Genomic DNA, 24,377 nt, shown 5'->3' on the forward strand with positions numbered 1-24,377 from the left:
GTTCCCTTCAACCCCGAATGATGGTTCATCGAGAGTATTAAAGAGAGATTGAAGAGGAGAAAAACAAGTTCTCATCTGCATGAGGTGGAGGACTGAAACAACAAATCAATCCTTGCAGTCGGTCGCATCGTGGAAACTATTGCCCCATAGCAGCATGCTCCACTGCCGCGCAGCCCCGGTAGACCTATCACCCACGCAGGCAAAAACTAGCACTTAGCGTAAGCACGCCATTCCTCCGGCAGTTGAAGACGCTAAATAGCGACATTGCAACATTTTGACATAGAGCAGGATTGCCTCATGTCAGAGTCAAAAAGCCGAGTCCCTCAGACTTCCCCGAAACCAATGCACTATTGGTCGCGATCTGAGAAATACCCAGAATAACCATACGGCCCAGGAGCATGCGCCACCCATATGGATTTGTAGTTGTCGGCGAGCTTGACCATCGTATTCTTGATATGTCCAATGAGAATTGCGAGAAACATGGCACCCCAGACATCTCGATTCATATCAGAAAGGTCCATGTACATGAGAAGGTTGATTCCCAAAGAAGAATCCTCGCCTGAAGGTTTAGTGCCTTTGTCTTCAGATGTTGGATTGGCATCTAGAGGCTGAGGGGTGGTGTCAAGGGTGACTACAGAAACAATAGGCCCGGTAACGAAGAAGCCTACCAGGGCTGGCCAGTAGCTGTCGGTAGCAGGAGCGAGAAGAGCATATCTCTTGAAGTCGTTTGCTCGGTTCTGCAATTTCTTGTAAAACTTGGTGATGGCTTCCTGTGAGTCTTCTTTATCCGTTTTGGTGTAAATGACGTACATGGGGATGTTGGAGGGCTCTACTGTAAGTCCAGCGTCGATTACTGCCCAGCGAAGATACTTCTCAATTGTTTTCTTGATAAAAGGCTCAGGTGGAGAACGAAGGACATTGCAGAAATCTCTCACATGGCCGCAAATTTGCAACAGTCCTTGGAAGGCTCGGATTGCATAGAATTCAGAGCTCTTATGAGCCCCAAGGACAAAATCACCTTCTTTGAGTTTGTCTCTGTGGTTATCTGCGTCCTTGTCATTGCCTGCGGCAAAGAACAACTTTTCTGGCAAAGTCGTAAAGTCTTTTTGCCAGTGTCGGGGAATCGAGGCCTTCTTAGAACAGGCATGAAGCTGAGCAGCAAGGGCTTGCTCCTGCGGCCCCAAGTCAGGATTAATGGGAAGATTCTCCGGCTCGAGTTGACGCTTTCCTCTCCTTCTAGGTTGAATGTCCAAGAGTTGATTGCGTTCGTACTTCGGGACAAAGGAAATATCATCCTCACTGTCGTGCTCAGTGTATTCCGTATCTGATGCCTTCTTCCTCCTTTTATTGTTTTTGCGTCGAGGGTTGGGATCCCTGAATGAAGGGTCCAGAGGATTTCTCCTCCCACGCTTGAGAGTTGGCGACGGTGGCCGGTCCTCACTTGATACGGGAGAAGAAGACTCACTTGGAGTGAAATTACTAACATCCGAGTCACTTAGATCTGCTTCCGTATCGCTGCCAGTCTCGAGGTCGGGGTCCTCAGTTCGCTTGCGCTTTTTGCCGAGACCTGAGAAATCAAGTTGCTTGACTCGCTTGACTCGCTTGACTGGTTTGTCAGGCTTCAAGTCGTCGTCAGATGGCGAGTCCCGTTTCTGGCTTCGTGCAGTTGGCGACTCAGACTCCAAGCCGTCTTCGGATGGCGAATTTCGTTCCTGAATTTGCGTGGTTGGCGAGTCAGGCTTCGCGTCCTTGTCGCCGACTGGCAAATGTAGTTTCTGAACGGCTTCAGCTGGTGCTTCGGGCTTTAGGTCGCCGTCGACTGGCGAGGCCGAGTCCTGAGACAAATCAGTTTAAAATGAAAGTGGGAGAATGGAAAACGAGTGTGAAAAGGAGAGTAAGGGAAATACGAGAGGCAAGAGAGATGAAAGTGAAAGAACGATGATGGAATAAAGCATCAGACTTACCAGCTTTTCTTCATCATTGTGCTCAGCAATGGCCGAAGGCACGTTCGCCGAGGGAGAAGAACTTTCTTGCCCCATGAGATGATTCAGGGTTGGTGACGGAAGAGAATAAAACGAAGAGAAGGAAGGAGAAGAAGCGAAAGAAGAAGGAGGGTAGGTAGAAAAAAGCGAAGAGGAAGGAGAGGAAGAGGAGGAAGAGGAAGAGGAGGAAGAGGAAGAGGAGGAAGAGGGACAATAAGAAGGCGAAAGAGGAATAATCGGGTCAGGCCCGTAAACAGGCGTATTATGAAAGATTCGAAAGGTCTGGTTAACACGCTCAATAGGGGCCGCGTCCTCCCACAAGAAGCGGCTGATCTCAGGGTCGTAGGTCCAGATATCACCCCAGCACGACGGAGGAGATCCGGTTTCTGAGCTGTCGGGAAAGTCGATGTGGTAGTCGATGTTGTCAACCTCTGGCCGAGTGTTATTGACAAGGGACTCGCCCTGAGGCCCAGTGAGCTGTCTGGCCCATTGCTCGACACGGGCTCGGTTGAATCGTTGCTTTGGTCTGCGCGTGCATGGCGTTTCTTTGTTGTCCGAAGACGGGCTTTGTTTGTTCTCCGAAGACGACTTTTCTTTGTTGACTGGGGGTGGACACTCTTTGTTGTTCGAGGGCCCGGTATTCACGGGACTCGAGACTCGAGGGCGTCGGCGAAGCAGGCGCTTGAGCCGTGATACCACGAACATCTTGACAAAGGAAATCTATGTTGGGAACAAAGAATGAAAGCTGCAAGGGCAGTTGTGTGGAAACGAGAACGTGTAGAAGAGAAAGATGAGAACAACTTGAAAAGAAGGTGTTGTAAACAAAAGAGATATCAACATGGGGGAGATGGGAAAGGAATGAGTACATGAGTTCAACTACAACTGCATAGCCAAATCGCATTTAGGATGGATATCGTATTTGCATCTCCATAGGGTAGCCATTAGAACATAATACGCATAAAGCGTGGCTCCAGGTCCTACGCCATCTTCATAGATCTTCAAACGTCGTCATTTCTCATACTCCTTGGACCAAAACTCCTCAAGTCCACCCCTCTCCTTTTTGAACATTTGACTGCCCGACATAGAATAGAGTCATAAAACCGACCAGTCGGAAAAGAAACACATTGGGACTGAAAAGAACTCGACAGAAAAGGAAAGAAAGAATAGAAACAAGCAATTTAGATAGGCATGAAAAGGGAAATTGACAAAGCAAGGCAACCTAGAGGGTTCAATAACCATGGTATCCGAACAAAGCATATCAAGCGGACCGGCGTCCACACCGGCACTTAAAACGAAGCTGCAATTGGGTATGTTGAAGCAATTGGAAGAGCAAGAAGTGCTGGGAAGGGCGGGTGACCCGCGGCGCCCTGAAGAAACCGGCCGTGTCGGCATTAAACCCCTCCATCAACGAATCTTGACAGGGATCCAAGTGAATAATAATCATGGTGGTCGTGGCCGGATCAGGCGAAGTCGGCAGTGTAGGAGAAGCCACGGAACTCTTCCTGCATGGCTTGGGAAAGCACTAAATAGAATGTCAGTTACAATTTGTATAGAGGAAAAGAAGAAATCTTACCAGACTGCACAGGCGTTAAGACAGGAGTCACACTGGTGAACTCCTGGTCGAAATTGCTGGTATCAGTGGGGCTGCTGATTGTGGGGATGAAAGGCGGAGGGACCCGCTTGTGGTAGATGTCATCCCAGTTGATGTTGCGGAAGAAGGCATGGGACATGACTTCTTGGGCATCAGTGGGACCAGAGCCGAGACGCAACTCGGGCTCGCGAGTCAACAGCTTCTGGAGGATCGATACAGAGTCCCGAGGCATGTGGATGGGGTAGAGAGGCTCATCAGCGAGAATGGCATCGTAGATCTCATCTTCATCTTCACCGCGGAAGGGAGATTGTTGCAAGAGCATCTGATAGATGAGGACACCGAACGCCCACCAATCGACAGCTCGTCCGTACTTCTTGTCCAGTAGAATCTAGAAAAAGTCAATTGGGGGTTCTTCATCACTTAGTCCGGCAATACATACCTCGGGTCCCATAAATTCAGGAGTACCACAGAACGTGCTGGTCGTGCAACCGTACCACATGTTCTCCTTGCAAAGACCGTAATCAGCAATCTTGATGTGACCGTCCAGGGTCAGCAGAATGTTGTCGAGCTTCAAGTCACGGTAAATAACACCGTTCTCGTGGAAATATTTGAGCGCCAAGCAAACCTCGGCAGCATAGAATCTAGATGAATTGAGTCAGCATGTTTAGACCTTCATCATCGTTACCCAGGAATACATACTGGGCTCTCTTGAGACCAAATTGGCCACGCTGGATGTGCAGCATAAGATCGCCACCACTGATGTACTCCATGACGAAGTAAACACGGGTCTCGGTTTGGAAACAAGCGTGCAAGTTGAGAAGGAAGGGATGACGTTCCTTGTTCGCAATCAGAAAGACACGCTTTTCGGACTTGGTGCTTTCGACTTCATCATTTTCGATGATGAATTCCTTCTTCAGAACCTTGATGGCGTACAGCTTGCGGGTGCTCTTGGTTTCAGCCAGCATGACCTTACCGAAGTTACCCTTTCCGAGAACAGCAAGGAAGTTGAAGTGGTCCAGTCCAATGCGAGCTTTGGCCTGTGCCAGGGCGGCATCGTCCTTAGCAGGCGGCGCAACTTGTTGAGGCATCTGTTGCTGCATAGGCTGTGGCGGCGGTGCCATCGGATAAGACGAAGGCTGAGCCTTTTGCATGGCCTGAGGTGGAGGCTGCTGAGGGAAGTTGGCATAAGCAGATGGATCATAGTGAGCGTGCTGAGGCTGTTGGGGAGCTTGAGGTGGCATAGGACGGTTCATTTCAGCTGTGATACATGTATTAATATAAAAAGGCCATTGAAAAAAGATAGAAGGTGCATACTTGGGGTTTGCTGGGGGCTGCGCATGCCAGTAGCGGCAGCTGCGGCAGCGGCGGCGGCGGAAGGTCCCGTGGGGGATTTGGGAGGCAACTGTTGGCGCTGTGCGGCCTGTGCAGAAGCTGTTGGTGACTGTGGTGTCATGAAGGAGTTAGTGGCTGCGCTTACCGCTTCAGCAGAGGGTTGTCTAGGAATAGCCCCATAGGGACCTTCCATTGGTTTCTGGGGGTAGGAGAGGGCAGCATTGTCTTGAGGGGGCTGCGGCGGACCGCTTGGTCGAAGGGTGCGGTTGCTAAGACCGGAACTGACAGAAGCAGACTTGTTGTGATTCTTGGCGCGAATCAAAGTCTCGAGAATTTGGTTGGCCGCTTCCATCGACATGCCACAGAAGTCGGGCACGAGGTGAGTGCAGTGAGCGTGACACGTGAGATCGCACTCTGTATGAAAGATTAGTATATACCAAGTCGAATATCAATTGTCGTGATATGCTTACCAGAGCATCGCTTGGCATTTTTGCGCCCAAAGGGCAGCAAATAACCACAGTGGCAACACCAGTTGGCGGAGATGTTGGAGAAGCCTTCGAAACGATGGGGAATGCGGTGGTTGATTTTCTCTTCGTCCGGGTCGGTCTCGTAGTTGGCCTTGCTGATACACTTGGTGACAACCTTGGAATAGCACTTCTTGTGACAGGTGTACTTGCAGTCTGCACACTGCATGCCGGCGGCATACTTGAGGAATTCTCCACAGAGCGCACAGCGCATGATGTTGTAGAATTGCTGCGTAACGAACTTGTGACCTTGCTTCTCGTGGACCTCTTCCTTCTTTTGACGGACGGCACCTTGACGATTAAGACCGATGTCAAAGGGACGGCGGTCCTTCAATTGTTTGGCTGCCCAGAATTAGTATATCAAAAGATGAGGCGGATGAAACTGGTCTTACCGAAGCTCATCTGGAGTTGAATCCGTCCAACGGGTTCCAGAGCAAACCATGAATCGATCATCACAGTGGGAGGAACATTTGAAATCTCCCCGCCATGGTGCCCGCCTTGGCCTGAGGTACCCGGTCGTCCAGAGCCCGGGCCATGGGAAGATCCCTGGGGGGAACCAGGGTGGTCATGTCGAGGCGATCCACCATCGGCCATCTTATCGGCAGATACCCAACCAGAGGCGTTGAGTTCCGTCTCAATCTTCTTGCGACGCATTTCCTCTGCGATGTCGGAAATCCGCACCCAAATCATACCGATGGGAGTTGGGCGATCTCCCGACTTATCGTAAACGGTCAATTCAATCTCGTTGGCCTTGTCGATATCCATGGAGAATGACTCGTCCAACCATTTATCGTTTCGGGTTGCTTTGGTCTTGCCCTTGACGGTGTCTTCCACTTTGACGACGACATATGTCTCCGGGCCTCGCGAGAATCGTGAGCTGGCGGCATGGTCAACATCCTTGACCGCATGGATGCGCATGGTCAATAGACCGGTCAGCGGCTTGCGCATGTTCGGGCTACTTAAACTCTCATCTGTGCCACCAGTCAGTAACTCGACGTGATCCTTATTACCAGGCTAGAAGTGCTTTGCGTACCATCGGGTGAGTCGGCGGTAGGGTCAATGTCGACATGGAGATCCTCATATCGCTTCAGAGCTTGCTTCAAGAGCTGGATCTTTTGGTTGCTCTCAATGCGACGACCCTCGGCATCGGCACGACTCTTTCGGTCGCCCTCGTCCTGGTACAAACGCACCATCTTCTCGATACCCGCCTTGTATTGTTTCTCGACACTCAGCTTGAACTCCAGTTGGGACAGCATGAGTTGAATCTTCGGCCCGAGGTATGCAGTGTCATATTTGATAAGATCTGAGACATAGCCATCCATGTCAGCATTCTGAACAATTTTAAGCTTAACGCAACATTTTTGAGGTGTCTAAATCTGCATCTCGGATCACAATCTGACGCACCTAGCTTCGTGTAGTTGGGCCTAGCCTTCGGGATCGGAGCGAAAGGTCGGGGGTCAGGGAATGGAGCGCCGGACGGCATCGAGCCAGAACCACCCTGGGGGTAGTTGCGGCCATCGCCATAATCGCCTTCGCCAGATTGTCCGGGGTAGTCCTTTGGTGGGGGAGCCGGGCCCCCATGCGGGCGCTGGCTGGGTGAGCCACCATCCTGCTGCATTTGACGGATCTGCAGCTCTCTCATTTTCTCCTCCAGGTAAGCGATATTCTTTCGGCCATCGCGGATGTTGGCGTCGACTCTCTGTTGCACGAGGGGGTTGTCAGTCGACTGCCGCATGTTACTCGCAGCGGTGATGAGGGCCTTCTCCCGCTCGATCTTGTGGGCGACCGAGGCGATCAGCTCGTCCCCGTCCATGATGGCTGAGGATGTAGAGCGAGGTCGAGAGGGTGAAGTGGTGTGGGTGGGAGAGGGTTTCGCGGGGCTGTTGTTGACAAGGGGCGCAACGGGCACGGGTAATGCCACTTCGGAAAATGTGAGACAATCTGCCCGCAATGATCGCCCACTTGACCTGCACCAGGTTTGAAGGGTTTCTAGGGCTTTCGAAAGAGATCAAATATGGTGAAAGAGAAAGGGTGATCTGGATCATCAATTTCAGACCATTTCAAAAGGCATCCAACCCACAATCGGTCGATAACAGTGGCGAAAAGTATATTACATTGACAGCTCCGGGCACGTGAAGGCTTCTTACTCTAATATTTCATTGCAGATGTCTACTGTTAACCTGCTACGTGTTTCTGAGATGCGATCTTACATTCTTTTGCTTCCTGTATTCCAAGTTCTACAGATCGAGCACCAGGTCGGACACCAGATCGGAATCACCGCGAGACATCTTCAGTGTCACCGCTTCACTCTGTAGACCGATCCAGTGAAGATCGTGCCACTTAACCCCTTGCTGCATACATCACGAGGGGCATGTCAGTGATCGGTTGAGGTCTTAGATTCAGCTGGGCATTATTCTTGGGTTCTGCCTTTTTACCGGAATCACCGACTCATTGATGTCACTTGTCTCATATCTCAAATGTACACACACCTATCAAAACAGTTGAGATCTAACCCATTTTTGCGATTGATTCTTTTGTCATTTTCGATAGGCTTCAAAGGTGTCCTGTTAAGTCAATTTTGAAGGGTGAAATGCACTAATGAAAAGAGCCACAGACCCATCTCTAGTATTATGCATGGTAAATAGTGACTTAGAGCTAGGCCGCTCTGAAGGCCCAGATCGATATCGTATGCACATGTAGATTAGACACCAAGACACGATTGTTAGACACCAATATGTATCTAATAGAATTCCACCCCCGATTCGGCCCGAACTGTAGATCAGGGATCACAGTTCTCCATAGGGCCGGGGGATGGCTTGTATAAGACACTTCAATCTTTCAATGTTCCATGGCGTTTGTGAATATCAATTTAAGATTTTACTGAGTGCCTTCTAAGCCATATGCATCATGCCGTACAGTTTCTCAATGAAGCAATACCTGATCCCACAAACAATTTCATAAGCATGCATGAGAGGTAGACTGGGCACACATTTGTTCAGCTGGTACCGAAACCACGCTAATCCTTATTCGTATAACGCGTAAACATTTCTATAATTGGTTTACATACACAGTGCGAACACTCCGGTATCTATCCCGCTCAATCTCACATGGTCATCACTGCTACCCTCTTGATACAATATGGCACTGATACCAGTTGTTTTCAAGCTATACTTACCTCATCTGTAATGTTATACAAATTCGTAGCTCAATCGTTTCTGCAGAACACACCTATCTCCGAGACAGACGATCAGAAAGATTTGTACGTAGCTCCTTCAATTGTATCGTCATGCTATACACACACTACTAGCACTACTTTCATCCACAACAAAATGCAAAAACTTGGACAAAACCAACTTACGATCCATGCATTGAACCCGTCAAGCTCCTTGCTACTCATTGATCCTCCTCACGTATGCTTGAGGCGGATCAGCTTCACGAAGCCAGCCGCTATTGCAAGCTGAGGCTGTTCCACCAGAATTGCCACCGGTACTAGTAGTACTAGTATATGCACGTCGGGCGTCTTTCGCTGCGAGACGTTCTCTAATGATCCGTTCTCTTGCTATTGTCTTGTTCAGCTTTCTTTTTTTTGTTTTTTATTCTTTCTCTTTCTGTAACATCTTTTTGTCCCCTTCAATCTTTGTGTCAAGGGGTAGCGAGCCGCTCTTGAGTCGCTAATGCAGGACGTATCAAGCATTTTCGCTGCGTAAAGCGGGTGTCGATAAGCGAATGCTTGCATGTGGAGATACATTTGGGTCGTAGGCAGATGAGGTGATGTGAAGCCCATTCCTAGGACTTGTTAGTAAATTGTTTCTTTGCTATGGAACCCTCTCGCTTACAGAACATAAGCTTGGTCGAAATCAACGTCGATTCCATCTTGAATTGTGAAGCGGCGATTCTCATTCATCCACTGTTAAAGATTACCATAAGAGTGGAATCAGCTCTCACAGCTGGAATCGTAAGGGTCCTGAACAGACATCGCGAGCAGTCTGTTAATGTTCAGCGTTTGTCGCTATTTGTGTAATAGTGAGATATGGTGAATGCTGGCAAAGAGGCAAGATGATGCCTAATAAGGTTTGGTTGAAGAAGTAAGGTAGTACTGGTTCATAGGTCAAAGTAGGTGGGAGAATAAAACCAAGCCCAAAGAAAGAGATAGCATGATACCTAGTAAGGTGTCGTTGAAGTATAGCACGTGAGTTCTTAGAGCAGCCGTGAGAAGGAAATGAATCCTGGTGAAGCGCTGTTGAGGGTGTAAGAAAATAGCAGGTACGATCAAATGAGTTGTTGACACAGCTGAGAGGAACAGTGCTTCGTGACTAGGGTAACGTATCATTAAGATGATGTACCGAGCAAGGCGTCGCTATCTACGCGGCTGTGGGGAAGTAGTTAGACTTCATTCTTGAGGTTACGGAATCACAGATCATATCCAGATTTTTACTTTGTAACTATTCAATATCATTGTGATAGGCGTAAAAAGACAACCACTGTACTCTGTACAGTGGTATATAAAGTGAATGATACCTTGTCACATGCAGCTGTGGAGGGGTCTTTGGATCCACACTAAGGCTTGGCAGGGAAGTTGATGCACACTAGTGCCGCTGCTGGCCAATCTTATCTGAGATCAACATTAGGTATGTCAGATGTATAGCAAGCCATGGGATAAGCTTTCGAATCAGCCCTCCAGAGCTGGAAGGCGCTTTATACTAACTCACCTCCTCACCTCATGATTAAAGGTACACTCATATCTCCCTCACTACAACAATCCTTTGTTTCAAGATGGATCTCGCTCATTCTGCTAACCTACCAGCCTTCTCCACTTGGAGGAGCCGGTCCAAAGATATCGGCCAGATGGATACTATCCATTCGCACTCGGATATCACTTTGACAATGGTCGCTACACGGTTCGGCACAAGTTGGGATGTGGCGGCCACTGTATGGCCAGTTCTTCCAGTGCTATTTGTACTATCATTACCATAAGATTCATTTTCCAATGCGTGAAATACACGCTCTTGTCATGTCAAGAAGGAGAGTACGAAGTGGATTTGAAGTGATCATGGAACGTTTGAGGCGAAGTCAAGAGACAGCCTGTCTCCAAGTCGGAATAAGTTCGGTAACATCTTACAAATACGACACCTGAGAGCTTACCTTCGACCACGTATAGGTAGTGCCGTACACAAGGCACTTGGATTATCGAGTGTCAGTCCACGAGTATTTTTGGAAAGCTAGCCTCTCAACCAGCGTTCTACTCTTACGGCTCTTTCTGGACTGTCATCCCCGCTCACCTTTTTCGGGTTATCTTGCTTGGCATGTACTGCAAGTATATTTCCGTCTGTTAGGCGCAGGCTGAGTCCTTCGAGTTCTTTGGACAACAAAACAGCTCTCAAATAGTAGCCCACTTGGTGGTTAACACAAAAATTACGCACAGATATGGATATGGGCTGTACTCATGCATGGGTTCTATTGGTCATGTCGGAGGTCTTAACCTATATAGGCATCTTTTTGATTGAAAATACTGACGCAAAATATGCCTGATGTGTGATTTTGATGTTGACTATGTCTATGAGAGTGGCATCTTGGCTCTTTAATCGCCCAGTCTCGTCTTCACGAGAACCCTATCGATACTAACTATATTGGGGCTATGGTTTACAAGTCGGCGATCAAGAGTAATCAATTGAATATGGCATTACAAGGCCACATGTGCAGCTCCCTATACCCAATCACTACCCTAGAGAATGCTCATGTCGATCACGGCCTTCGGTGATTGATAGTGAGCCCAAACGCCGAATATAAACTTTTGGCTTTGGGGGTTCCAAATCAACCGGATCATCGCCTTGCTCCACTTCCAATCAGCTTTAAACATTTCTCCCAGATAAAGATCGCAGCAATTGAATGTCCAAATTAGCATGACAGATTGGAAGTCGGGTAGCTTACCTGTTTGGGATTACCGACGTAGAATTGACTTACAGTTGAGAATCATACATGGAAATACGTACGTTAAAGTACACGTGCCAGTTCTTTCCAATATTGAATTCTGCTCCATGCAGTTCGTCTTAGCCGGGAATAACCGACAGGTCTAGGTATATAACAGGCAAATCCAATTGCCATGCTGCGGAGAGTCTATGACTCCTCCTACCTTCTGGGCTTGTTCTTTACCGCTTTCCCCTCGTCATTTTCTTTGCCTTCATTATCCCACCCTTGCTTGTAGACAAAGACAACATGAAACAGCCAACTGATACAGTCGTGTCTCATAGAGCACAGGATGCATCTACAGCAGGGTCCAAGAACCTCATGTGGGACGTGCTGAGCAATCTATGGTGTGCATCAACCAACCCAGATGGATTCTTCAACGTTGGAGTAGCTGAGAACTCCCTCATGCACGATCAACTCTTGAGTTTCATCAATAAAAAACTCGACCTGCCGGCCAAATATCTCACATACAACGAAGGAGGATCCGGGTCCTTGAGACTGAAACAAGCATTATGCCAGTTCCTCAACCGCCACCTACATCCCGCAGTTCATTTGGACCCTCATCACATAATTGTCACAAACGGTGTCTCTCCCGCAATCGAGCACGTCTCGTGGGCATTCACAGACCCCGGCGAAGGGATCCTCCTGGGAAAGCCGTTTTATGGAACTTTCATACCGGACATGTCGTTGCGACCCGGTGCCACTGTCATCCAGGTCAGCTTTGGAGACTGTGATCCATTCAGCATCGAGGCGGTTGACAGATACGAGGAGGCGTTGCTGGAGTTCCAGCGGACAACACGCCAGAATGTCAAAGCTCTCATGCTTTGCCACCCTCATAACCCGCTTGGACGTTGCTATCCCACAGAAGTGATTATTAAAATGATGCATCTGTGTCAGAAATACAACATGCACCTCATAAGCGATGAAATATACGCGCTCTCTGTCTGGGAAAACACTGTGGACGAGCATGGTCATCCACCCGTTGTGTTTGAATCGGCTTTGTCAATTGATCTGAATGGTATCATTGACCCTCGACTTGTTCATGTACTATGGGGCATGAGTAAGGACTTTGGCGCAAATGGACTTCGACTTGGGGTCATCATCTCGCAGTCCAATAATGTCCTCCACGAGGCATTAAAAGGCATCTCGCTATACTCCTACGCATCTGGAGTTTCTGATTACTTAACTTCGCTCCTGCTAGAAGATTTTGATTTCACTGATCAATATATACGGCTAAATCAGGAGAAGTTGTCGGAGTCCTATGCTTGTGCAGTTCAGTACATCAGGAATCATGATATTGAATATGCACAAGGTTGTAACGCGGCATTTTTCCTTTGGGTGAATTTGGGGGGAAAGTACTGCCAACTTCACCCCGAGGAGAGTATTGAAGACATTGGTGACAAAGTTATGCAAGTTTTGTTGAAGAGGAAAGTTTTCTTGGCCAGCGGTGATTTGTTCGGATCGGAGCATCCTGGATGGTTTAGAATTGTCTTCTCCCAGCCTCGGGAGTATTTGATGGAGGCTTTACGGAGGGTCACAGATGCGCTCAAAGATTAGAGCTTCCTAATACTTCATAAACTAATCTTTTCAAGTCATTGTCTCCCTGGATGATTGTGAGGCACATTCTAAGGTGTGCAGCTCGGTTGCATATTTACGTTTAATAAGTATCAAGATCGAGAATGAGATGAGATGAAGTTCGAGTATCAAAATATTCATAGATGATCATTAATTATCATCACATACCAACACCAAGACGCAAAATGCTGCTTCCAAGAGAACCCTATAAAACGAAAAAAGAGAGTGCATTCGGTGGTATCACTAGACGATGTTAGTTAGGGCAACCAGCTGATAGAAAGGAAGCAAGGGAAACTTACCAAGAAATAATCAGCGACGGGTTTCTTTGCAGGCATACCCCTTGTGTCCTGTGCCGCAGCCTCAAAGACACGGTACCTCCTTCCAGGACTGACTACTCTATTCTGCGCAGCGAGTCCATTGCTCCGGCCATATTCACCGTTACTGCGAGCAACAGTTCCGCCACCGCTAGCGTCTTCGCCAAGTTCGAGGATAGCAGCAACGTTACCGCATCGGTAGCAGTAGTTCGGCGCAGACCAAACAGTCACGATACCACCATCAAACATCTCCTTATAACCCTCCATGACAAGCTGGTGGGCACGCGCAACAAGAGAGAGTCCGTTGAGATGGTTGAATTGCTTAACAATATCACCACCAAAGAGGAAGCCAGCTCCACGAGGACTCAGACCCCAACCTTCGATCTCATCCGGGTCAGACCAGAGAAGATCACACATGGCACCTTCATGCGGCACTTCTTGCTTGCGATCGATCAATCGAATCTTGTCGACGGAGTCGATGAGCGGTGATAGTCCACCGTGCACGCAAAGTACCGCGCCGGTCTGGCTGGTCGTGGCACTTCCATTTCCATCGCTACTTGCACCTGTCCCTGGAGCACCTGTTCGCGACGGCGCGCCAGCTTGACCTGGAGCGGCGGAGATGTCGCGTGGCGGGGAAATGTTTCGGGAGTCTGTAGATGCGTCGGAGGAAGAACGCTGGCGGGGGCGGTAAGTACTTCCGGTAACCTCGCCTCTAGAGTTGAGCACTTCTGTTTCTAGCTCGCTGTCGTCGATGGGCATTGAGGATTGTGGGATGTTAGATGCGGTGGGTTCGAGCTCTGAGCTCGCGCCGAGGACGATCGCGCCCAGGGCCAGGTAATCGAAGACCTCGCAGCAGTAGCGCCAGACATTGGCGCTACCGTATTTCCGGATACATTCATCGTAGAAGCCGTATACGGTTGTGATTTGGCGTGACTCGTGGTTGCCGCGGATCAGGGTCATGCGGTCGGGGTATCGGACTTTCAGGCAGAGTAGTAAGAGGAAGGATTCGAGAGAGTAGAAGCCTCGGTCGACAAAGTCGCCCATGAATAGATAGTTTGTGTCGGGGACGTCGCCGCCGACGCGGAATAGTTCCATCAGGTCGTGGAACTGGCCGTGGATGTCACCGCAGATGGTGACGGGCGCGTCGACGGAGACGACATTGCCTTCTTCGATCAGGAGCTCGCGCGCTTTGTAGCACAGTTCGCGAACTTGGCTTTCGGGGATCAGGCGGCAGGCCCGCAGCTGCTCGATCGCCCTGTCAGACACAGTTAGTGGGATCAACGATGAGACACGGGCGAGGCATACCGGTCCAGGTCGCCCATCTTGTTAAGGATGGAGGGATGAAGGAGCGGAGCGGAGGAGGGGAGTTAGATTGGGTATCAGAAAATAAAAACCCCCTCGCAAAACAAGAAATCAAATGGGCTCAATCGGAGCTTGAAAGACACATCGTCGCGCAGAGAAGAGACTTGAAGCGGAACATCCAATCACGCGGGCCCCAGATAAGATTAGATGCCTGCGCTGTCTCTTTTCTTCTTCTAGTCTCACCACCTCCATTGACACCCTTATATGTTGGTCAATCTGAAGAAATCCGCTCTAATTGCCAATTGTCCTCCTTTTGGCCTCTTCCGCTATTCGACTACACCTATATACCGAGGTCCTCCGATGGCCTGAAAAAATTACAACACCTGGCCACGCCCACCTCACTTCCAATTCCCCTCGATACTCGTCATCGGCACCCCTTCTACCACCTACACAATGCCTCCTTATCTTCATCCTAAGTCTCGGTCGACGATGGGCCTCTTCGCCGGCACCCTGCTCGCATCCCTAGTCGTGGTCGGCGTGCCGCACGTCTTCCCCTGCCCGGCCCCACGACGCACCTTTGCCGATTCAGAAATGACCATCACAGCCGACGGGCAACAAGCACCACGGATCAGACGCAGAAGGCGGAAGGAGGTCGAAATGGACCCTGAGACCGGTCGCCCGGGTCTTCCGACACCAGCCGGTCCGGTCGACGAGGAGGTCTCGACCTTCCTTCAAATGCAAGAGGAAGCTGAAACACTTTCACACATCAATCGGGAATGCCCTGTTCCCAAGCCAAATGGTGTGCTAGGCCAATTGCTTGGATTCCGTGATGTTCAAGGAAATGTCCAAGCCACTGGCATGTCGGAGGGAGATCGATGATGGCACCACACTCCCTGACTTTTGCATTTTGTTTCTTGCCTTGTTTAATGATACCATGGACTGTGACAGTGCGGATTGATTCGATTGGATTGGCGGACATTGGAGGGAAAAACATGCTCGAGGTCCCGAGCTAGACCGATTTATTCTCTATGTACAGTGAGATGTATAAAACAATAACACTATCGAAAATAGACAGAAAATCAGTTAAAAATGATATACTAGACAACTCTGTTCCCCAAATGTACATTGCTCAACAAGCGTACGTATACTAGCGGACTAACTCCGGCCACCTTGAACATTCCCCCGTCAACATCTCGCCATGGCGTTAACAGCCAAAAGCTTCGCCTACGACGTCCTCACCAACCAAAGACACACACGATGGATAGCACCACTCCTAATCCTCGGCGACGCATTTCTTTGTGCCCTCGTCATCTGGAAGGTTGCCTGTAAGACTGCGTCCAGCCGTCGCGTCCATCGCAAAGTACAATCAAGCTAACCACGACCCTACCCACAGACACTGAGATCGACTGGACAACATACATGCAACAGATTTCACTATACATCTCCGGAGAACGTGACTACACCCTAATCAAAGGCTCGACAGGCCCGCTGGTCTACCCCGCCGCCCACGTATACATCTACACACTCCTCTTCCACCTCACAGATGGAGGTCGCGATATTCTCCTCGGCCAAGCACTGTTCGCCGTGCTCTATCTGGCTACGCTGATTGTTGTTGTCGCCTGCTACAGGGAGACCGGAGCGCCTCCGTATGTCTTCCCGCTGCTTGCGCTGTCGAAACGGCTGCATAGTATCTTCGTCTTGCGCATGTTCAATGATGGCGTTGCTGCGTTTGCTATGTGGGTTGCTATCTACTTGTGTCTGCGACACAAGTGGACGGCTGGAATTGCAGTATGGTCATTCGGCGTGGCCATCAAAATGACGCTTGTGTTGTTTGTGCCGGCCATTGCGGTTCTTACTCTTCTCAGCTTGGGATTGGCGCGGAGTATCTCTCTCGGGGCTATCGCGGTGCTTATCCAGGTTAGTTTTGTATTCACTATACCAATTGCACACTGAACCATTAGCTAACACAGAAAAATACAGGTCCTCCTCGCAATCCCTTTCCTCCAAGCAAACGCTACGGGTTACCTCTCTCGAGCATTCGAGCTATCTCGACAATTCCTATTCAAATGGACAGTCAACTGGCGCTTCGTAGGCGAAGAAACCTTCCTGTCGAGGGAATTCTCATTGGGTCTGCTAGTACTGCATATATCCTTGTTGGCTATCTTCGTCGGAACATGGCTGAAACCATCCGGCGTGAACATGTTCCACTTCCTTCAAGATACTCTCCAAGGACGCCAGCAGACAGCCCTCCTGTCAAAATCATTCATCATGACCGTGATGTTGAGCTCACTGGCCATAGGCTTGGTCTGTGCCAGGTCCCTACATTATCAATTCTTTGCGTATCTCGCGTGGACCACTCCGTTCCTGCTATGGCGCGCAGGTCTGCATCCTGTTTTGATATATGTCGTGTGGGCGCTGCAGGAATGGGCGTGGAACGTTTTCCCTAGCTCCAGCGCAAGCTCGGCGATTGTGGTGTTGTCGCTTGCGGTTCAAATAATTGGTGTATATTTCAATGGGTTAGGCGAGGCAGATGGGAAGAGTGATAAGAGCGGCCGCCGCAAGGCGCGAGCCCAATGAAGAAGAATCCCGGCCTCGGTTCATAGCCGAGGCACACAGAGTTTAGAACCGGCCTTGGTACCTTAAATACCCATTGTAACCACAGCGGCCAAGCCAAGCCAATGCGCGGATACCATCGTGCAATTCATTCGGACTCGTCCGAGGAAGAAGGCATCTGACCAACACGAGACTCTTCCTCGTCAGAGTCGGCAGCGACTTGAGCAGGCTGTTTCACAAACTCCTTAGGCCTATATCACCAATTAGCACAATGCCCCTTGGGATCTTTCACATCAGAGGACATACCAGAAAGGAGCCTTCCTCCAAGCCTTCTCATCCCTCACCACGTTGACAATCTCCCCGCGAATTTTATTATCCCGCTCCTCCTGTCCCTGAGTATCGACAACGACATACGAGCCACGCTTGATCCAGATAGTAGAGCGGAACCGGGCAGGCAATTCGACGAGTACTTGGCTCTTGTCCGTGTGTTCGATCAGGTAGATGTTGTTTCCGGTGGCTTTGATTGCGCGCACGATTTGTTGGGTGTCCGTGAGGGAATCGGGGGGGTGAGGGTTCCTTCAGCTGTTGCCAGCATCTTTCTGCGCGGGGGACCCATTTTCAATTGGTATATTGTGGTAAAGAAGGGGAATGTAGAGACGATTGGTGTAGTTGTGGTGTTGAGTGCAGTGGGAGAAGAATTTCGGAAATTTGAGCTTATCGGCGGGGGGGGGGGACTTCTCGCCCGCAACTTCGGAGTATAAACTACAAAGGTCCTTCTTTTGCTTCATTTCTTCTTTCTGGTGATAAAAGTCATTGATTCTAGTAGCACACGAAGTGTCTGTACATGTTCAATTCAGCCGGACACCTCATGTTAGGACATGCGGAATTTGGTTTCCAAAGACTGCAGGGCTGATTAGAAATACCCTAGAGCATCCAGCTAACCCAAATAAAGAGCCCCTACGGATTCCGTAGGACGAAATATTTTCTTCTATCCCTCCTTCGCTGCTCCTGACCATATCAACATTCTCAAGAATGGCGACCTCGGGTTTCAACGCATTCCTCGAGATTGAGAGCACATCTCGAATCACCAGCCCGCCACCAGCAGTGCACAGCAACAGACAAAGCACCAAAGTCCAACCGGGATTCGAGCTAAACACAATTCAACCAGCCAATACCAACCCATACATAATTGAGAATGTCACAAGGCCACCCTCTCCAACTCCAAGCGAACTAGAACAACACATTGCACCGGACCCCGGACCCAATCCAGCAGAATGGGCCCCAGACCGAACAGCAAGCACTTGGAAAACAAAATGGCGACTCCTAAGCGTCTGCCTCATGAGCCTAGGAAACGGCATGAACGATAGCGCGCCCGGAGCCCTAATTCCCTACATCGAAAAACACTACTCAATAGGCTACGCAATCGTCTCCCTAATCTTCGTAACGAACGCTTTCGGCTTTATCCTAGCAGCGCCTTTCACGCACTCAATTGAGGCTAAGTTCGGCCGCGCAAAAAGTTATGCCTTCGCCCTGGCATTGCAAATCGCAGGCTATATTGTTATCGTCTGTGAACCGCCTTTCCCGGCTGTCGTGGCATGTTTCTTCTTCCTTGGTTTCGGGATGGCGCTTAGTCTCGCACTGAGTAATGTCTACTGTGCCAATCTGGCTGACGCAACGACTGCGCTGGGATTTTTCACGGGGTCTTATGGTATTGGGGGTATCGTTGCTCCATTGTTCGCTACTGCGATGGTCTCCGCGGGAATAAGGTGGTCGTTCTTCTATGCGATTACATTGGCTGTTGCCGCTATCAATCTGCTCTTCGCTATGTGGGCTTTCTGGAAATTCGAAGACGACGCCTCGGCTGAAGCACAGGTTGCCCTTCGAGCAGGTAACATCACAGCCTCAGAAACAGAGCCGCTATCCCGAGCAACGGTTCTGAAGAAATCCCTACGGGACCGCACAACCCTCCTAGGTGCCCTATTCATATTCGCCTACCAAGGCGCCGAAGTCTCCGTCTCAGGCTGGGTCGTCTCATTCCTAATCAGCTACCGAAAGGGTGATCCCACACGAGTAGGCTACGTCAGTGCCGGATTCTGGGCGGGCATCACAGTAGGCCGATTCCTACTCACACACCCGGCCTCGAAGCTCGGTGAGAAGATCGCTGTCGTGGGCATGATAGCCGGTGCTGTGGCGTTCCAGTTGCTTACATGGCTTATTCCGAATGTCATTGGTGAGGCCGTTTCTGTTGCTATTCTTGGTTTGTTGCTCGGGGCTGTTTATCCATGTGCGACGTCTGTTTTTACAAAGCTTGTTCCGAGGAATATGCATATGTCTAGTTTGAGTTTTGTTTCTGCGCTTGGGAGTAGTGGTGGTGCTGTTTCGCCTTTCTTCACTGGTATCCTTGCGCAGAATGTTGGTACTATGGTTTTGCATCCTATTTGTATTGGGCTTTATGGGGTTATGGCTACTAGTTGGTTGCTTTTGCCTAAGATCATGAAGAGGACTGAGTGATTGTGCGGTAGCTCCGGGAGTATGAATGGTTGGAGGTGCGAAATACAACAGGGGCCATGTATCTGTCCACAGTGCTATAAAGTTTCTAAATGAACACTTATGTAGTAACTATTTGATACATTTTTTGGTCATTTTCAAGTGCCTAGGGTTGGTCATCTAGATTTAAGCTGGGGGTTGCGAAAGGATGAACTATTTAGACCTCGTATGAGTGGATATAAATTCGAAGTTCAGCGAGCCTAAGAAACTGTTCAGATTCAGGCACTGAAAGTCATGAATTATGTTGCCTCAAATGATTCCATCTCTAGCTCGTAAGACAAGCAATATATATATAATTGTACATCGCCAAAACACAACAACCCCTCCCAATTGGTGGTATCGCAAAACAAAAGACCAAATGACCAAAGATGAAACGTTGACACATAAACCCCAAGATAAAAAACACAAAAATCACGGCCACCGATCCTCATAACAAGGAGTCCCAGACTCAACGGGAGATCCAACGGCAGACATACTAATGGAGACCCTCGGCTGCTGGTCAGGATGAAGACCAGGACCAGAAGGCTGACCTTGACCTTGGCTTTGACCCTGAACCTGACCAGGAGAACTCCAAGCCCCACCCCACCCATCCACCCCCATATTATTATAAATAGCCGCATTCCTAGACCACCAATCATGACTTTCCTCAACTAGATTTTCCGTACCATCATATCCAGAAACGGGTGATGCAGTAGAGGCAGGCGTTGTATTCTGCCCTTGTATTTGAGTACCGACGCCATCATACCATGTTTGATGAGGGGATGATGGGGAGGGCGCATTAGCTGTCATAGCAGGGAATTGGTATGTGACTGATGGACACAGATATGTCGGTTCTGGAGGGGCGAACTCTGGTCTTTGGGGTTGTGGTGCTAGAGAGGGGTGTGCTGCCATTGATGGGAAAGATAGTGGGACTGAAGATGTAGATGCGTATTGCGAGCTGAGTGATGTCGGACCGACCATGCTGACAGGATTTGTGTTTGTGTTTGTGTTGATGTTTGCGGGAAGAGATGATGGATCAGCCTTGCGTCGGGATTGATATTGGGGTGGCCCAGCTGTGAATCTGCTTGGGCTTGTGGCTGGTTGGAAGGTTGCTGATGTAGCCATTGGGGAGGAATCGTCTGATGCGGATGGTGAGTTTGCTTGGTCCCAAGAGCCCCATGAGCCCCATTTTGTGTGAGTTCGTTCGAAGATCGATGTTGCTTCCGGTGGGAGAGTTACTTGCCATTTGTTGGCTGATATGTCGAGGATGCGGAGTGTGCGTCTGGCGCAGAGCCAGCCTTCGGCCATCTCTTCAAGGTTCTTGAGGCCATGGATTACGTCTCTTTGAGCGTTTTTGTCGGGGAGGTTGAGAAGGTGGATTGTGCATGCTGTGTGTGCGATGTAGACTGCGATGTTACAGATTTGCTTGAGGCCGTAGCTGCGTTTGTAGACGCGCATGAGCTTGGATACAGCTGCAGCGGCCTGTGTGCATATTTTGCGAGGGGAGACGTGAGATGGGAGGGGTGTGTTGGCCTTGGTATACTTCAAGAAGGGACGGTATAGATGAATGATCAGGAGTTGGTAGAACATGCTGGACAAAAATTAGTAAGATGGCATGGGTTATCCGTGGACTGTTAGTAAGCTTACTGCATGACAAGCACTTGAGGTAGTTGTCCGTCTCTCGCTTCCAGTTCTTTGGGCAATTCCTTCTTCCATGCCTCAAGTCGAGTGTGGACGTCGCTCAATTTCTTTAATTCCGACTGCTTGGGCTGGAACTTCTCCAGTTCAGCTGGGTGGTAGAATAATACCAATAGATCACCACTGATCTCACACAGCTTGGAAATCTGCAACGCCACAGCCCTAGTTCTAGATGCCTGCGTATGCTGGGGGCTCACGCCAGAATCAGTATACGGCGACCAAAGCTCTGTTTCCTCTAGCGGGAAGACATCGAATTTGGGCACATTAGTGGTGGCAGAGGTTAATTGTGGCTGACGACCAAGGTAATTTGACCAGCATCTGTCTGTTATTAGTTTGGGATTGAGACGTGGGAGAGGAAACCTACTTGTCGATTAGATAGCATCCCCAAAAAGTGATACGTCGAGCATCAATTTCTTCGTCGCTCAGGTTGTGTGATCCGAGGTTCTTTGAGTCGAGATTCAGTCCAAGATCAAATGCCATGCGAAAACTAAGGCCACTATAGACCCAGCCCTTTCCTTCGCGGCCACATCCTGCTTCTCGGACAGACATGAGAGCAAAGGCCTGGACGGTGCAAAGCTTTGCGTTCTCATGCTCGTCGTTCTCCAAGACTAGCCGCTTGGCTTCTTTGAAGAAATTGTTTCCTGCGGTTGCCAGATTCTGGGTATCATCAAATGCACCTTGCCATGAGCTAAAATGACAACCAAGGGCCAGCATGGCATTGACTAGCAGTGCAGAACAGTATGAGCTGGAAATTCCGCGGATATAATCTCGGTAGAATAGATCCTTGGAAAGGATCGTGAAGAAAGGATAATGCCATGTGAAGTACATAGTCATCAAATGACTGATCAACGAGTCATCATTCGTAACTTCGGTCCATCGGCTCACGGTGTGTACCTGATCCACATCGAGAGGGGTTGATATTGATTCATGCAGCTCCGAGGGCAGAAATATGAGGTTTGAGGTTCCACCAATAAATTTGCGAGAACCATCGAGCATTAGTTCGCTCATTTTACCTGCGAGCTCTGACTCGAACTGGTCGATCTCAACACTATTCTCAGTCTCATCGCTCACTGACTCTCTTGTTGCTTGAGACGCAGACAAAAGCCCCTTTTCTTGGGCAACCACTGAGTTTGCTACCTCTTCCAGGTCATCACAAGATCGGATCTGGCGGACTAGGTCGAAGGCATCTGCTTCGTCATAGTTTAAGATTGCCTGGATCAACGTGTGGAGGGTAGTGTTTTTAGTTCTCAGGGTGTCGGTATCTTTCTTGTATACACCCTTACGACGATGATCCGAGTTGGGATCATAGACACCTATCAACTATTAGGGCTGGTGCTATATGTTCTCTTGGAAGATACATACATGGCGTATGATAGACCGACGAGCAAGCTGCACAACTGGGCAAGTTCCCATCACACTGCACATAGGTTAAGTTAGAAATGTGGCGTCGAACCAGGTTGGAAGTAAAAGCCCTACCTTGGATTTTCTCCTGCGACAAGCAACACAAGCAGTGCTAACGCACCGTCTTTTAGACGGTTGGGCACGTTCGCTCATAATTTCAATAGTTTGATAGGCGTGACTAGGGATTTATTGGTAGATGGATGTTTCTCCGCGGGATCACATCGCATGCTTAGCCTCGTGTCTGGCGATTACTGGTCCAATTCTCGCCATGCATGCTACATCCATCTTCCGGGGTTCATGCTATGAGTCAGATATCACAGTTTGCCGGATGTAATGCAATGGCCCTGGCAGGAGGTTAGCCCATGGCTCCTGAAAATCGCAGAAGTTATCTGCAGAGGCAGACGACAAGTTGAAAGTGCTTGGCATGGGGAATGTCGTACCTATGATCTACACAGGCCGGTTGATAATGAGGATTGATTCAACCCCACGATTTTGACCCGCAGTGGAGGCGGGGGTAGATGTATAATCGGATTCAGAGCTCCGGCAGTGAGAAGTTGGAGATACACTGGAATTGATTGGATGCGAGCAACGATGCAAAATGCTATCGCAGGCCTCTGGATGGCTGTTCAGATGTGATGCGGGCGCTCGATAAGATCATTAGTCATCTCACGTGCCAGCCTGCTCAGGTGAACGTGGTCTAGTTTATAGTACTCAGTTTTTAGTCACTTATTGGATTTACAAACATAATCACTACTGTAAGAGTAAGAGTAACTCAAGGACAATGGATTATCTCAATTGTCTGGATAGTATTTTCCTCCGAATTTACCCTTGCGGAGACGGGGTTACAATGAAGACTCGTAATACAGTCAAAAACAACACGTGACTAGGCCTAATCCTGCTCTGTATCCACTCGCGCACAAAAATGCTGAAACTGCAGTTCACCGCAATTATCTTCGCTTATGGCGGTGACTTGTTGTAAAGGCTCACCAGCCTCTCGAGTTTTGCTTTTTAGGAATTTTCTTCTAAGCCAAGAGGATCTACTTTACATTACAGTATTGTTTTGATCCCCTGTGAGATTGCCTGTCAAACTAGAATATTGTGCGGAATTTTGTGGGTCTCTTATACCTTGTTATTCTTTATTTCATGGTTGATAGTCTAGGTCATTCTTGATATACAGACTCGTTAGAACCTAGGCTTTATCAGTCACTTAAGACCAAATCTCTTGTTTTGTTATTTTCCTTCCTAGTTAGGCTGCAATCTAAGCCAAAACGCCACGAGAACATAGGGCGAGAAATATAGTGAGAATAGGGGTTCACCGCACACTCGCTAAGGCCCACTAGCCACGTCTCGACTTACTCTTTTGGTTATCTGCAGCCACCCGCATTTCATTTATAATCAAAGTAGCCGGGGGAAGGGAGTCCGTTGGGGTTCCTGACGATCTATCAATGTGACATATTTATCATTACTTTTTTGGATATTATAGAGATAAGGATGAATAGACATGTATAGTGCCATGATCTTGTGAATAAACCCCTTTGAAGAAAATTCTTCCATTTTCTGGGGAGAACGGTGTGCATCTGCCGGCACCGCACTAACAGCAACCTTAAAGGGCCCA

The 24,377-nt window shown here is 49.1% G+C and overlaps 9 protein-coding genes across 9 annotated transcripts; 4 read left to right on the plus strand and 5 right to left on the minus strand.

The window, feature by feature from the left end:
- Positions 1-347: 347 nt before the first annotated feature.
- N7508_003309 (uncharacterized protein) lies at positions 348-2,687 on the minus strand (the record flags this gene model as incomplete). The annotated part of the gene is made up of 2 exons (XM_058461375.1): positions 348-1,835; positions 1,965-2,687. The coding sequence occupies 2 exons, from the start codon at positions 2,685-2,687 to the stop codon at positions 348-350; spliced, it is 2,211 nt and encodes a 736-aa protein (XP_058321952.1).
- Positions 2,688-3,442: 755 nt separating this feature from the next.
- On the minus strand, positions 3,443-7,242 carry pkcA (protein kinase c; the record flags this gene model as incomplete). The annotated part of the gene is made up of 10 exons (XM_058461376.1): positions 3,443-3,504; positions 3,556-3,961; positions 4,013-4,214; positions 4,273-4,831; positions 4,888-5,014; positions 5,051-5,319; positions 5,376-5,771; positions 5,822-6,400; positions 6,463-6,732; positions 6,834-7,242. The coding sequence occupies 10 exons, from the start codon at positions 7,240-7,242 to the stop codon at positions 3,443-3,445; spliced, it is 3,279 nt and encodes a 1,092-aa protein (XP_058321953.1).
- Positions 7,243-11,642: 4,400 nt separating this feature from the next.
- Positions 11,643-12,950, plus strand: N7508_003311 (pyridoxal phosphate-dependent aminotransferase; the record flags this gene model as incomplete). Its single annotated transcript, XM_058461377.1, has 1 exon — positions 11,643-12,950. The coding sequence occupies one exon, from the start codon at positions 11,643-11,645 to the stop codon at positions 12,948-12,950; it is 1,308 nt and encodes a 435-aa protein (XP_058321954.1).
- Positions 12,951-13,208: 258 nt separating this feature from the next.
- On the minus strand, positions 13,209-14,604 carry N7508_003312 (serine/threonine-protein phosphatase; the record flags this gene model as incomplete). Its single annotated transcript, XM_058461378.1, has 3 exons — positions 13,209-13,211; positions 13,268-14,537; positions 14,588-14,604. The coding sequence occupies 3 exons, from the start codon at positions 14,602-14,604 to the stop codon at positions 13,209-13,211; spliced, it is 1,290 nt and encodes a 429-aa protein (XP_058321955.1).
- A 433-nt stretch (positions 14,605-15,037) lies between these two features.
- N7508_003313 (uncharacterized protein) lies at positions 15,038-15,463 on the plus strand (the record flags this gene model as incomplete). The annotated part of the gene is made up of 1 exon (XM_058461379.1): positions 15,038-15,463. One exon carries the CDS (start codon positions 15,038-15,040, stop codon positions 15,461-15,463), a length of 426 nt encoding a protein of 141 aa, XP_058321956.1.
- A 319-nt stretch (positions 15,464-15,782) lies between these two features.
- alg3 (dolichyl-P-Man:Man(5)GlcNAc(2)-PP-dolichol alpha-1,3-mannosyltransferase) lies at positions 15,783-17,161 on the plus strand (the record flags this gene model as incomplete). Its single annotated transcript, XM_058461380.1, has 3 exons — positions 15,783-15,909; positions 15,978-16,501; positions 16,565-17,161. 3 exons carry the CDS (start codon positions 15,783-15,785, stop codon positions 17,159-17,161), a joined length of 1,248 nt encoding a protein of 415 aa, XP_058321957.1.
- A 124-nt stretch (positions 17,162-17,285) lies between these two features.
- N7508_003315 (putative eukaryotic translation initiation factor eIF1a-like protein) lies at positions 17,286-18,007 on the minus strand (the record flags this gene model as incomplete). Its single annotated transcript, XM_058461381.1, has 3 exons — positions 17,286-17,388; positions 17,444-17,713; positions 18,003-18,007. The coding sequence occupies 3 exons, from the start codon at positions 18,005-18,007 to the stop codon at positions 17,286-17,288; spliced, it is 378 nt and encodes a 125-aa protein (XP_058321958.1).
- A 162-nt stretch (positions 18,008-18,169) lies between these two features.
- On the plus strand, positions 18,170-19,648 carry N7508_003316 (putative MFS efflux transporter; the record flags this gene model as incomplete). Its single annotated transcript, XM_058461382.1, has 1 exon — positions 18,170-19,648. One exon carries the CDS (start codon positions 18,170-18,172, stop codon positions 19,646-19,648), a length of 1,479 nt encoding a protein of 492 aa, XP_058321959.1.
- Positions 19,649-20,095: 447 nt separating this feature from the next.
- On the minus strand, positions 20,096-22,939 carry N7508_003317 (putative C6 transcription factor (NirA); the record flags this gene model as incomplete). The annotated part of the gene is made up of 5 exons (XM_058461383.1): positions 20,096-21,254; positions 21,311-21,679; positions 21,726-22,674; positions 22,724-22,778; positions 22,838-22,939. Coding segments are annotated over 5 exons (2,634 nt in total), but the record flags the coding sequence as incomplete, so codon positions are not given.
- Between the last annotated feature and the right edge of the window lie 1,438 nt (positions 22,940-24,377).

Source organism: Penicillium antarcticum (assembly GCF_028974205.1).
Source record: "Penicillium antarcticum strain IBT 31339 chromosome Unknown utg000003l_segment0_segment0, whole genome shotgun sequence".
NCBI lineage: Eukaryota > Fungi > Ascomycota > Eurotiomycetes > Eurotiales > Aspergillaceae > Penicillium > Penicillium antarcticum.